We start from the raw sequence: 15100 nt of genomic DNA on the forward strand, positions 1-15100 counted from the left end.
TTAAAACTTAGAGAATGGTGGATATCATAATATACCAATGGCTTGTTCTTTTCATAGTATGTCTTTAGCTAGAAAAAGCAAATGGTATATGGGGACTTCCAGACTCAACCGCAGGGGTCATTCTTGGAGAGGAAGCAGAAAGACCTGAATATGTTTTAAATTGCAACTCAGTAAGGTCATGAGTTTTCTTCCTTTTTTTTTCTGAGACAAAGATTAACATTTTATAAGAATCTCAACCTCTTTTAAATCTGTGGTTTTTGAGCCTGAAAAGCAGGCTTTAAATGGTTCTTGGTGTTCGTGTAAGAACATTATAATTGCAATTTGAAAGCTAAGTAATAGTCTCTGTCGAATTAGATTCTTTCTATGTTATAATATTCTTCTCATTTACAAGATAATGAAGTTAATATTCAGAAAGGCTGTTGTTCAAGGAAATAGGGCAACTGGAAGGACAGAAACCCAACATAAGCACCTTGACTTTTGCTATTAGTTTCCGTCTAAACAGCATGCTTTTGGCCAGATGCTTCTTAGAAAAAGAAGGCACACAAGTTGGAAGAAATATTACCTTCCTGAATCCCACAGCGAGTGATGCCATTACAAAATAAGTACTGTAGTGAAACCATTGTAGTTGCTTATTTCATTTCAGTAAGAATGTGTGTGGAGACTCTGGTCTGTGTTTGATTGTGCTAAGAATGTATGTCCGCAAGACATACATTGGACACAAGTGTTCATAGAAGCATTCTTCATAATAGCCCCAAAATGAAAATAACCCAAATAATCCATCAACTGATGAATGGATAAAAAGAATGTGGTATGTCCACACAATGGAATATTATTATTATTCAGCCATAAAAAGGAATGAAATGTTGACACATGCTACAACGTAGATCAAGCTTGAATACATTTTATTAAGTGAAAGAAGCCAGTCACAAAAGACCACATAGTCCACATATATGAAATGTTCAAAATAGGCAAATCCATAGAGACAGAAAGATTAGCGGTTGCCATGAGTTGGGTAGATGGAGAAATGAGAAGTGAATTCTAGTGGATGTGGGGTTTCTTTTCGGCATGACGAAAATGTTCTATAATCAAATAGTGGTAATGGTTGCACAACTCTGTGAATATGCCAAAAACCACTTAATTCTACAATTTTAAAGGATAAATTTTATGACATATCAATTGTATTTCAATTAGACAGTTTTTTTAAAAAACCATTCTATGTATTAGGATAGAGGTTGTATACATGGTCATAGGAAGGGTACAAAAGAATCATGAAAACATGTATCTGGATACAAGCACTTTATTCTTTAGAAGGAATGAACGGAACATAGCAAAGGAGTAGTAAGGAACATGGAAAAACGCATTTTGCAGTTGTTATATTTTACTCCCAAAGCAGATGTACTGTGGCTTGCTTATAAACAATAAAACACATAGGTAAAATGACTGGCTGAATTCATCAGCAGCATAACCTTTGGGCCTGAAATACTCTATAGGTAAGCTCCAGACTCCATGTGTGCTGCAGGGAGTAAGTAATAGCATTCAGGGAAGAGAAAATGTGTGTTGGATGAATTAGAAAGCTTTTCAAAAGGAGCTGGCACCCATACAAAACCTGAGATTTTGAAAGAATGAGGGAAAAAAAAAAAAGATTTTTAAAGAGGCAGAGGAGATGGGCAAAGGCCCTGTACAGGAATGAGGCTGCCCTGAAGGGGCAGTTGTGGGTTGGAGCCAGTGAGAGTCAGCAGTGCTGGCTGCTCTTCAGTCCATTTCTCTTCCCTGGATCGTGCTGGCTGCTCTTCAGTCCATTTCTCTTCCCTGGATTGTGTCTGCAAGCCTGACAGCAGGCAGGCCTCTTCACTGGGCCTTCTTGGATGACAAACTTGGACCACAGACATTAGAGTCTTTGCCAGGGGGAGGTCCTGGTGCAGTAGGTGTCTTTATATTGATGGAGCACTTTGTTTCTATGAATGTTCACATCTTCCCCTAGGTAGAATGTTTGGTCCTCACCTCTTTAAAGGAGATGAGACACGTTTTGGAGCCTGGAAAATAAGTCGCACAAAAAAAGTGAAATGACTGGCTCAGTGGTTTGTCAATCCAAGAGTAAAACACCTTGAACTTCTTCTTACAGACTTCTATCCCTACTATATAACTTAAATATTACGACACTGTGTCCTCGTGCTTAACTTGGCTGGAATGACTGCTATCCAATAATAGGCAACTGCTCATTATTTGTATATTTTTCCATACAGTTTAACCCCAGCAAAACAAAAAGGAACTTCCCTTTAAAGCACAAGTCAGGTACTGAAGTAATATTCTCGTGTATTTAAACAATAAATAAGATAAAATCACAATAATACTCTTCTGAATGTGATAAAAGATGTTTTTCAAGCAACTAATGTAATCTAAGGACATTCTCTAATAGAATAAAAGGCAATATCAGTGTCTGAGAAAATCACTTGTAAACATGCTGAGGGTTGGAATTGATCATGAAGTTTTAGTTAGTATTTCTTATTGTGAGGCTTACAACTCCCCAAGCTTTGATTGATTGATTAAACACCACCATTTTTGAACAGGTGGAAGCTACAATACTGTCAGAGGAAGCTTTTCTCAGCCCCAAGATAGGATAAGCATCCTTGTTTTAGACTTTTACACTGACGTCTGACCAATTGAGATATGGTCCCGATGATCTTGGAATGAAGTGTTTTGTGGCCAGTGTAGGCAGCACATTGGCAGCTATGACAAAACCCACAAGACCACCCACTGCAGGCTACACGGAACCAGAAAGCGACAGGGCCCCAGGGAAGGATGTCCTAATCTCATGGACCTGAAACTATAAAGACAGGCCTGCATGCCTCATTTCATGACCATTTTTATTTCCAAATGCCTGACCTCTGGACAAGAGATAGGCTCCTTGTAAAATTCTACCACCAAAGGAGAAGCTCAGCTGAATTCCACTGCAGTCTCAGATCCGTTTTATGCTATTGAGCTGTACTAATTGTTGACCAGAGTTTTATAAAAGAGAACAGGAAGTCTCTTGTGGCCAAGGCAATCTGTAGTGGTCTGAAAGCATCTGATTCTCAGAAAAGAAAAACATTCTTTGTAACCATATTAAAACCCTTACCAAATATGACTGTTTATAGTTTCCTTCTTATTTGATCAATTCATTTTTGTTTCAGTGGAGACATATTAAAGGGCTCTAAAATGAGAAGAGATCCACAGTTTTTAAACTGGAAACTTGTGTAGTCCTTGAAAATTCTTTTTCTTTTTTGAGACTGAGTTTCACTCTTGTTGCGCAAGCTGGAGTGCAATGGCGTGATCTCAGCTAACTGCAACCTCTGCCTCCCAGGTTCGAGCAATTCTCCTGCCTAAGCCTCCTGAGTAGCTGGATTACAGGCGCCTGCCACCATGCCCAAATATATATACGTATATATTTACTTGTTTTATTTTATTTTATTTTATTTTTTTTTAGTAGAGATGGGATTTTGCCATGTTGTCCAGGCTGGTCTCGAACTTTTGACCTCAGGTGATCTGCCCGCCTCGGTCTCCCAAAGTGCTGAGATTACAGGTGTGAGCCACCATGCCCGGCCCACTTTATTTTATTATGTCACAGAGCAGTGATCATAGTGGGACAGTAAGTTTGCTACATTGATGGAACAGGGAGCGGTTGTGTCACATTCAAAGTATGATAGAACCAATTTAGATCTTATTATTTATGTTTTATTATAAGCTCAATTTTGAGCCATGTTACTCTGCTCTCCACCAGAATCAGACTTACAGTATTTTTTTTTTTTTTTTTTTTTTGAGACAGAGTTTCACTCCGTCACCAGGCGCCAGGCTGAAGTGCAGTGGTGCGACCTTGGCTCACTGCAACCTCCGCCTCCTAGGTTCAAGCAATTCTCATGCTTCAGCCTCCCGAGTAGCTGGGACTACAGGCACGCACCACCACGCCCACTAATTTTTTTGTATTTTTAGTAGAGACGGGGTTTCACCATGTTGGCCAGTATGGTCTTGATCTCTTGACCTCGTGATCCACCTGCCTCGGCCTCCCAAAGTGCTGGGATTACAGGCGTGAGCCACCGTGCCCAGTCCAGTATTTTTTAAAAAGTCAAGAAAGCCATAATGGAGACTCTAAGTGGAAAACGAAAAGAGGAATATCTTGCATTTTTGTATAAAAAATTTATTAAGTAATGGCCATAATAGAGAAATTTTTTGAATTAGAGAGAAAAAAGTCTAATGTTCTCAGTAGATTCTAATATGTAATATTCCCTGGAAACCAAGCAAGTAAGACCATGTATCTGTAAGTTATCCAATCAAACAGGAAACAAAGGCATCCCAGATAATTTAAATTCAGCAATAGTCCCCAAAGCTCAATATAGCCATGGTTCTTAATATTCTACTACAAAATTTCAATAAGAGTTTATTTTCTGTTTATCTTCTAACAAAGTGAATAGCATAAAAGAAGCAACATTAAGAAGGGAACTCAAAAGGAATTTAAAATATAAAGTGGGGCCGGGCACAGTGGCTCCTGCCTGTAATCCTGTAATCCCACCACTTTGGAAGGCTGAGACAGGTGGATCATGAGGTCAGGAGTTCGAGACCAGCCTGGCCAACATAGTGAAACACCATGTCTACTAAAAATACAAAAAAATTGCCTGGGCACGGTGGCAAGTGCCTGTAATCCCAGCTACTCGGGTGGCTGAGGCAGGAGAATTGCTTGAACTCAGGAGGCAGAGGTTGCAGTGAGTGGAGATCACACCACTGCACTCTAGCCTGGGTGACAGTGAGACTCTATTTCCAAAAAAAATAAAAATAAAGTGTCAGACGCAGTGGCTCATGCCTGTAATCCCAGCAGTTTGGGAAACTGAGACAGGCAGATCACTTGAGTCCAGGAGCTGGAGACCATCCTGGGCAACATGGTGAGACCCTGTCTCTACAAAAAGCAAAAGAAGTAAAAATTAGCCAGGCATGGTGGCATGCACCTGTAGTCTCAGCTACTGGGGAGGCTGATCACTTGAACCCAGGAGGTTAAGGCTGCAATGAGCTGTGATTGCACCACTGCACTCCAACCTCCAACCCGGGCAACAAAATGAGAACTTGTCTAAAAAAATAATAAAATAAAAATTTTACAAATTTAAAAATAAAAAGTAAAATGTAAATATTAAGATCCAGATTGGCTCTATCTTACTTTGCATGCACAGCAACCACTCCCTGTTCCATCTGTGGCACTGTGCTTGCTCCCTGCATCTATGCCTGGTTTGAATTGGTAACCACAGTTCCTCTGAGCTTTGTTCATACAGCTGCAGTCAAATCCTGGAGCAAGTGCAGTGGCCCAGGAAGCTCAGTCCACAGCTGTGCTTTAGGGCAAGCATTCATTTTTACCATTGATGTATCTAGAACCTAGTTTTCTCATTTTTCATTCTCTGATCTTGTTAGATCTACATGACATTCTTCTTTCACAGAATACAAAACCCCTGCTTTCTGACATGCATGTGCACATGCACACACACCCACACTGACACATCACACCCATTCACACATGTACATACACATGCAGACACACTCTACACACACATACCACAACACCACCACACACATTCACACCACACATACACACTCACACCATACACACCACACCCATTCACACGTGTACATACACATGCAGACACACTCACACTGACACATCACACCCATTCACACGTGTACAGACATACACATGCAGACACACTACACACACATACCACAACACACACCACACACATTCACACCACACATACACACTCACACCACACATTCACACCACACACACTGACACATCACACCCATTCACACGTGTACAGACATACACATGCAGACACACTCTACACACAGTCACATTACACATACACCACACACACAATTACACCACACACACTCATATCACACATACACACCACACATACACACATTCACCACACACACTCACACCACACATACACACACCTCACATACACATGACAAACACTCACACCACACATACATCACACAAACACCACACACACACTCACACCACACACACATCACACATACACAGACTCACCACAGACACATCATGCATATGCACACCACACATATGCATACACTTACCATAAACACACACACACCACACATACACACTTATACACACATTCACACCACACATATACACACCACACACAGGCACACACACCACACATACACTCACACCACACATACACACCACACATATACATGCACTCAAATGCAACACACTGTCATGTACACACACTAACACACTCCACACATACTCATTGCACACACACTACACCCAATTGCACATGCTCACAGACTCACACACATACACACACCATACACACTCCATGCATATACACAACACATACACATACATTTACCATAAACACACACACACCACACATACATACATACTTATACCATACACACATTCACACCACACAAACACATACACACACACACACACTCACACCACACATATGCCACACATGCACACAACACATACACATGCATTCAAATGCAACACACTCTCATCGCTCATGCACGCACACTAACACTCCACACGTACTTATTGCACACACACACTACACCCAACTGTACATGCTCACAGACTCAAAACACATACATACACCACACATATACACACGACACAGACAACACAAGTACAAACACACCACGCATACACACATACACACCACATATGCACACACCACACACATACCATACACATACACACCACACATACACACACTCACCACACACACTGCACATACACACACACACCGCACACGAGCACAGTCACTCAAATGCAACATACTCTCACGCACACACACTCCTCACACTCATTGAACAGACACACCCACCCAATTGCACATGCTCACATACTCACACACCACCACACTCATGCTCCCACATACGCTCATCCTCTGATAGAACACACATATACACAACAGTCAGTACATTCAACAAAGAATTACATAGGTGTATCCAACTAGGCACTGAGGTTATAAGTGAACAAAATAAAATGTTGTGCACTCACTGAGCTTACATCAGGAGTGAAGAAAGAGCAGATTTGGAGAAAATAAGAGTCCAGGATTGGAAGAGAAGGAATGATGGGAAGGACGCCACCCTTGGTGGCAGAGCTGCCCACAAGGGCTGTGAACTCGGAAGACAAAATTCCCTTGACCTCTCCCTACCCATCTTCTCCAATACTGAGGATGAGTTTGGAAATTCTTCTCTGTTCCAACAGCTAACCTAGAGCAGTTTAAATGAATAGCTGTGATTTGGGGGATGTGCAATGTACAGGATCTCAGCTGTTGGTACCACGGATGCCACAGACTCATCTCCTGAACCTCCCTATGACCACTGAGGTATATGGACTGAAGGAAGTGGATGGCTGGAAGTGGAAACTTGCTGTTTTAGGGCATCTCATTCTCCTATGCTTCATGGAGCTGAAGATATATAAGATGCAATAACCTATGAAATTCTGTTTTTGATGTTTTGTTTTAGGAAGTACTTTATATATTAGTTAGTGTATAATCATTCAAAAGAATATTGTTTATTTAGCATGGAAGTTGAGAAGTAGTTTGCTTATTTCAACTATTTCAAAAATAAAGACACCAAAAACACGACCTACTTTTTCAAGGTTCAGATTTACTAAACACTCTTCCTTCCCACCCCTAACTATGACTACATGTGCACACACACACATGCACTCGCACAGCTAGCTTCTAAAAAGGACTGTGTTTATCCCTTGATATTTGAGATTATTTACAATATTATTAAAATAATGCTGATTTTGTAAGTTTTCTTTTTCATTTCAAATTTATTTTAGCCTTAGCAGCAACAATAGAAAAGATTCCAATAGAAATAAGCTAAGTTGAAAATATACAGATGCCCCAATTTTTTGTTTTCTGCAAAGAGGGAAACAGCTTAAAACTATGAGCTGCACTAATAAAACAGTAGCTGTTGTAAAAATGCTAGGACTGGTAATCAAATAAATGTCTGCATCTTCTCTCCTAGAGATTAAATTGGGAAGAACTACGGAAGTATCTCTGCCTTCTGTTATCCTTAAAGGCTAAGATTTAAGACAACTTCCCTTTTGCGGTTTCAGTGTGCTGGTCTGCTCAACACTTCTAAGTTGGAGGACTCAGTTTCTTTTCGTTGTTCATTTCAGGCAGCCACAGTTTCCTGGGATATCCGCACATTGTACTCAACAGTACCTGAAGATGCAGAGCACAAGGCAGAAAATTTACTGGTGAAGGAGGTAAGCATGATGCTTCCAATGCTTTATTTATAAGGCTTTTGTTTTTTCCAGGAATTCTCAATACAACTTACTATTATGATAATGCGAAATATTCTAATTAGTGGATTTTTTTTTTTTGAGGGAGGGTCTCGCTCTGTCACCCAGGCTGGAGTGCAGTGGCATCATCTCTGCTCACAGCAGCCTCCACCTCCTGGGTTCAAGCAATATTCGTGCTTCAGCCTCCCGAGGTAGCTAGAATTACAGGCATACGCCATCATGCCTGGTTAATTTCTGTATTTTCAGTAGAGATGGAGTTTCGCCATGTTGTCCAGGTTGCTCTCAAACTCTTGACCTCAAGTGATCCGCCCACCTCAGCTTCCCAAAGTGCTGGGATTACAGGCATGAGCCACCGTGCCTGGCCCTAGTGATGTCTTTCAACTTTCATTACTTGTTAGAGGGCTTTACATCTTCCTTTTAATCATTTCCCATTATCTGGTGATTGTTCAAGTTTTAGATTTTCTTTTCTTTTGTTTTTGATTAATTTAAAACCCCCAAGTCGAGAAATATTTAAGTATTCCTAATACAAATATTTTATTTAATTTTGTTTACATGGATTGACTTTTCAGAACAACCAGACTACATTAGAATTTTGGAGAATGGAGTTCTTATTTGAAGATGTATCTCTTTTGAGTACTAACTATGGAAATAGTTAATGATAAAACCCTGTGGACAGCTTGAAGAGACCATATTAGACCATTGTTGCATTGCTATAAACAAACACCTGAGACTGGGTAATTTATAAGAAAAAGAGGTTTAATTCACTCACGTTTCTGCAGGCTGTCCAAGAAGCATGGTTCTGCATCTGCTTGGTTTCTAGGGAGGCCTCAGGAAGCTTACTCTCATGGCAGAAGGCAAAGAGGGAACATGGTGAAAGCAGGAGCATGCAAGAGAGAGAGGAGTGGAGGTGCCACAGACTTCTTTGATTTTTTATTTAATTAATTATTTATTTATTTTTGAGACAGAGTCTTGCTTTGTCGCCTAGGCTGGACTGCAGTGGCATGATCTCGACTCACTGCAACCTCCACCTCCCGGGTTCAAGTGATTCTCCTGCCTCAGCTTCCCAAGTAGCTGGGACTACAAATAGGCACCACCATGCCCAGCTAATTTTTGTATTTTTAGTAGAGATGGGGTTTCACCATGTTGGACTCCTGACCTCAAGTGATCCGCCTGCCTCGGTCTCCCAAAGTGCTGAGATTACAGGCATGAGCCACTGCACCCAGCCAAATGGCCAGATCTTGTGAACTCAGAGCTAGAGCTCATTTATCACCAGGGTATGGCCCAAATCATTCATGAGGGACTCACCCCCATGAGCCAAACACCTCCCAGCAGGCCACACCTTTCACACTGGGAATTACATTTCAACATGAGATTTGGATGGGGACGAGTGTCCAGACTCTATCAAGGACTGATAGAACATCTCTGGGTGTAGTGTCGACTTCCATTCTATTGGTTTATAGGAGATCTACAAAACATCTTCTTTTTCTTCTAACTAGACTCCAGGTGGCTTTAGAGTGGGAATCGGGCCAGTGTATAGCAGCTACTTAGCAGATGTTTACTGCATAAATAAATGATGCTTATCCTTTCCTTGTAGAAACTATGGTGATAAAATTTAGCCCGGCACCAGTCAAACTGAAAGTAGTGGAATCTAAGTTCAGTCTTGAATCCTGAGAAAGTGGTGTGTCGCAACTAGGATTTCATTAAAACTTCATAAAATAGCAGTATATTTTCTCACCTCTTAATACGTTGATGTTATATAAGCTAGCCTTATTAGTGTACATATTAATATTAATATGACTGTACATATTTTCTGTTGTACTGTTCAGTTCAGATCATTGTTTGCCATTTTTTTACCTGCCTTTTTTTTCCAAGTCCATTATTTTGTATGTATTTCCCAAAATTCACATTGCATTACAATACCTTTTAAGAAGACAGAAAGAGGAAAAGTTCAGACTCAGATAACATCAGGATATCTGAGAATACTGTCTTCATATTTACTGATAAAAATAGTGTGTGATATCAGTACTATAATATTTTGTTTAGAGTTGCCTTAGAGAAAGTCTTAGCATACAGTAGGGCATCACTGTTCTTTAAAAAAAACAGTTGGAAAATAATTTTTTATATCAGATAATCAGACTTATTGAAACCAGGTCTGCAATCAATATGTGTTAACTTAGGCAGGATTTGACATTTTTTTTTCCACATTGACTTCCTTCTTATAATTTAGTCACAAATGTGAGTGGAATTTTAAAACTCCATTTCTTATTCTTACTATTAATTACTGATATTTTTAAAGACCTGTTGATTTCCTAATGTAAATAACTAGCTTGTTAAACTCTTATCCTAATAGTTCATATTTAATTTTGTAGGCATGTAGGCATAAACAATTAAAATTTTCTTCTCTTCTATTAAGTATATAGTTTCTTTAGTTTTTATTGTATTCTACTGTCTACTATCCCTAAAACAATGTTGAATAATAATGCTAATACCAGGCAATATGCCTTTTGAATTTAGGGGGAGACCATAGAATCTTTGATGCTTTATGAAGGATGGTGTTTTATGTTGGTTTCTGGTGTTTCTTTATTGTGTTTTAAAAGCTGTCTTTCTATGAAACTGTAGAGTGTTTATAAAGACTGACTGTCCTGTTATCACATGCACATACAGCCTATTGATACAACAGCTTTCCTGTTTTATTTAGCATTGTAATAGAATCAGTGGGCTGTTGCCATGTGGATTCCTACTTGTACTTCTGGTATAAACTTTGTACTTCAAGTTGTATTATTACCTTAATACCCTGTTGCCTTCAAAATGTTTTTAGTTTATGTCAAATTTTGGCATTTACATTTTGAGTGAAATTTGGCTCTGGTTTTCTTTTTTCCTTTGGTATTAGAGAGATGCTAGCTTTAATAAATAAATTGGGGCACTCTACATCTTTTTCTGTATTCTGGAATAAACAAATAAACAAGCGAAACAAAAAAGTACCTAGAACAAATTTAAGTGCATACAATTAAGAAATAGTAAAGATGGCACTTAAATTCTCTGGGAAAGAGTGGACAAATACTACTCAACTATCCATTTTGGAAGAAAATAAAGTTATATTCATATCTCATTTTATATACAAAAATAAATTCTGGATGAATAAAATAATCTAAATTTTAAAAACAAAAGTTTTAAAAATGTAGGGAAACGTTTTTAAGTAGGAAGTTAGGGAAAACAGATTTAACCAAATAAAAATTTAAACTTTGTATATAATTAATGGTACTGCAGATACAGTCAAAAGTAAATATTTAATTAGAAAAGTCATTTGTAACTCATTATATCTTTTGCCGAACACACAAAATTAAAGAATCCTACAAAATTAAATTAAAAAGACAAAAACTCAAGAAAATGTGAGCAAAAGATATGAGCAAGCTGTTTGAAAGAAGAAATGCAGCTGGCTAAGAGGCATACAAGGTTGCTCAGCCTCGCTAGTAGTCATGGAAATAGAAATTAAAAAAATTTTAGGGAAGAAAAAATTTAAGATAAATACTTTAAAATAAATATCATTTAGCAATGATAAGAATATAGTGAACGAAACACTGTCACGTGATGTTTGAAATACATCTGTAACTTTTGAAATGCAATTCACAAGTATATTTAAAGTAGCATATAAAAATATACAAATACATAATATAAAAACACTCGGGAATAAAGATCCAATTAACGGACATGTATGCTGCATTGGAAATTTTGAATTATCAATTAGTAAAGGTGAGGCTAAAATTTTTTTCACATTTTTATTTTGTAGCAATATACACCAAAGAAAAAATAATATATATTTAAATAGCTTAGTTGTGGCGCCCATAATGTTTTGTTTTGTTTTGTTTCTTTAGAGGGAGTCTTCCCTCTGTTGCCCAGGCTAGAGTGCAGGGGGCAGGAACTCTGCTTACTACAACCTCCGTCTCCTGGGTTCAAGCAATTTTCCTGCTTTAGCCTACCGAGTAGTTGGGATTGCAGGCACCTGCCACCATGCCTGCCTAATTTTTGTATTTTTAGTAGAGATGAGGTTTTACCATGTTGGCCATGCTGGTCTCAAACTCCTGACCCCAAACGATCCACCCATCTCAGCCTCTCAGAGTACCGGGATTACAGATGTGAGCCACCATGCCCGGTCTGACACCCATAATATATTGTTAGGAGGAAAAGCAAGTCACAGAATTGTAGTATGATATCGTGAAAGATAGAAAACCTATACTTATATACACAAATATGTTTATATAAGACTAGAGAAAGTATAAAAGAATGCATGCATCAAACTGATAACATTGGCTACCTCACAAGTTTGGGACTGTAGTGGGAGGGGATCGATTTTCAACTTATATAATTCTCTTTTATCGTGATATTATACATAAAAGCTATTTGGGAAAAAAAAAAAACTAGGATACATTTTTAGTAGAGAATTATTAGTTAGAATGTATTTTCCATAGAGATTTTTAGTAGAGATGGGAGGCTGGGAATGATAGCTCACACCTGTAATCCCAGCACTTTGGCAGGCCGAGGCGGGTGGATTATCTGAGGTCAGGATTTGGAGACCAGCCTGACCAATGTGGTGAAACCCCGTCTCTACTAAAAATACAAAATCAGCTGGGCATAGTGGCACATGCCTGTAATCCTAGCTACTTGGGAGACTGAGGCAGGAGAATCGCTTGAACCCGGGAGGCAGAGGTTGCAGTGAGCCAAGATCATACCATTGCACTCCAGCCTGGGTCTCAAGAGCAAAACTCCTTCTCCATTAAAAACGAACAAAAAAAAGGTATTTTTAAATGCTGCCAGAATTGGAAGTGACCCAAGTCTATTGCCTAAACTTGTCTTCAAAAGTTAAAAATCCAACACAATTCTTCAAGTCATTGGATAATTACCTAAAAGACTACTTCAGATTCATTTTTATTGTTTTGGTTTGCTGATGAAAATGGCATGTGGAGCACTCAAACTCTCATGCCTGTCCTGCTTTAGGATTCCACCTGCTGGGCTTGTCTGTCACTCATAGAAGTCAATTAAGTTCAGCGGACATAGTCCATTTTCAGCCGTTTTTAATGCAACTACAATGAATATATAAATGTATCATTTAGGGACTTTTCGTTTCATGGTCCTTTTGCCTGCTGTCATTGTGGGTATATAGGGCATTTGTATATTTCCAGTTTTCAGCGGTTTCCAATTGCTCTCACATGAACAAGTTTTCCTAGCTCATGGCTCTGGGTATCTAGAACCCAAGGCTTTCGCAACCTTGGATTTGGCTGGCGGCCTCCTTCAACTCCTGCCTACTGCCTCATTTTATTGTCAAGCATGCTTTCAAAGTAGGGCCAATTGGCCCGAACTCTAAATTCTGGAACCATTCAGAACCTCCACCCCCAATCTCTAGATCCAACCAAGGTTTCAAGTGTAGCTACTTTTCCAGGGAAAAGATGGCATAAAAAGCAGGTAAGTGGATCCATACAACAGGAGACTTCAAAAGACTATTCTAGTGCCCCCAGGGGCCTTCAGTTTTGTTTGTGTTTCAAGAGCTTCTACCTCGAAACATCAGATGTCCAGATCTTTTCATCTATCTGTAGTTCTCAGTAAATTTTATGGTCAACCTGTCACATTCAGCTGAGGACAGGTTGACCACAAAATTTGCCTTTATCTTGTTATTGCTCCTGGGGGGAAATTTCTTACCTTCACTTTTGTTCCCACTTTAACTCCCTTTCAACTGCTTGTAGCCTTCTCTTCTCTCTTGTACCTCAGCGTCTTACTTCTCTAAGAACTGCTGCAAGGAGAAACCAAGTAGACTGCCTTTCGTTCTAGATCCCAAATATCTGATAAACTTTTATGTTGCAAAACTCAGGACAGAACATTCGATTCTCTTTGGCAACATGAATGAATCTTCCTGCCATATTTTTCTCAACTGTATGGATCTAAAGTAGAAAAAAAAGAAAGGAGGAAGCCTGAGACAAAACTCTTTTCTTTCCTGATAAATTTTCTGTGTCACTAGTACTAAAAACCCTGCAAAAACTCCACATTAGTCCTTGGTTTTAAGGATAGAGATAAAGTGAAACCTGTGCTTTACAGGATGGAAAGAAGATAAGCCCTACTTAGAAATATCCCATGATGATAATGAAACATGAACAGTCAGGCCTGGAGACAGCAGATAAAAAGAAAGAGGTCACCACAGAGCTGGGCTAAGACTGAGAAATGGTCCTAGGGAATTACACTGCACAATGTCTTGATCCCAATTGCTAATAGCTGCTAACCTTTACTGACTACTTAACTTTGTGCCAGATACACTTCTAAGCCCTTTACTTGTAATAATTACATATGTTTGTTATTATCATCGTTATCACCTTTTAATAACAAGGAAACTATGTCATGGAAATATTAAGAAGTTTGCCCAGCCAGCATTAGACAGCCAGGAATAGACAGATCCAACATCTGGACACTTGCCACCAGCCCCGCCCCTGGGCTCCTAACAGCGATGCTAACTGCCAATAGGGTGCTTTGCTGTAAAATTGCTATGTTCCTCTGGAAAGAATATTTCTCTCAGTCTTCACCCTCACAGCCCCACCGTGGTTTCTGCCCAGGTGACTCTGATGCATATGGTCAGTGGACCACACTTTCAGGAACATTGGCTGGATTTTTGAAAGTAGATTATGCTAGCACTGAAATGAATTCATTGACGTCGGTACAGCTTTGTAGAAACACTTGCTTGCCCTACCACAAGTGTATTAAGCAACACTATTGGTCCACCCTGTGCTAAATTGCCCT

General features: G+C 39.3%; 1 protein-coding gene across 11 annotated transcripts in view; it reads left to right on the top strand.

Annotated features, from left to right (window-relative positions):
• The window catches only part of DOCK10 (dedicator of cytokinesis 10), a 216096-nt gene that overhangs the window by 57650 nt on the left and 143346 nt on the right, over positions 1-15100 (top strand). For all 11 annotated transcript variants that reach the window (XM_064372937.1, XM_064372939.1, XM_064372936.1 and 8 more), the window contains exon 3: positions 8198-8287. In XM_064372937.1, the coding sequence (XP_064229007.1) occupies positions 8198-8287 (90 nt within the window). The remainder of the gene's footprint in view (positions 1-8197; positions 8288-15100) is intronic.

Source organism: Aotus nancymaae, unplaced genomic scaffold (assembly GCF_030222135.1).
Source record: "Aotus nancymaae isolate 86718 unplaced genomic scaffold, 86718_ANA_hifiasm-v0.15.2.pri h1tg000008l, whole genome shotgun sequence".
Taxonomy (NCBI): domain Eukaryota; kingdom Metazoa; phylum Chordata; class Mammalia; order Primates; family Aotidae; genus Aotus; species Aotus nancymaae.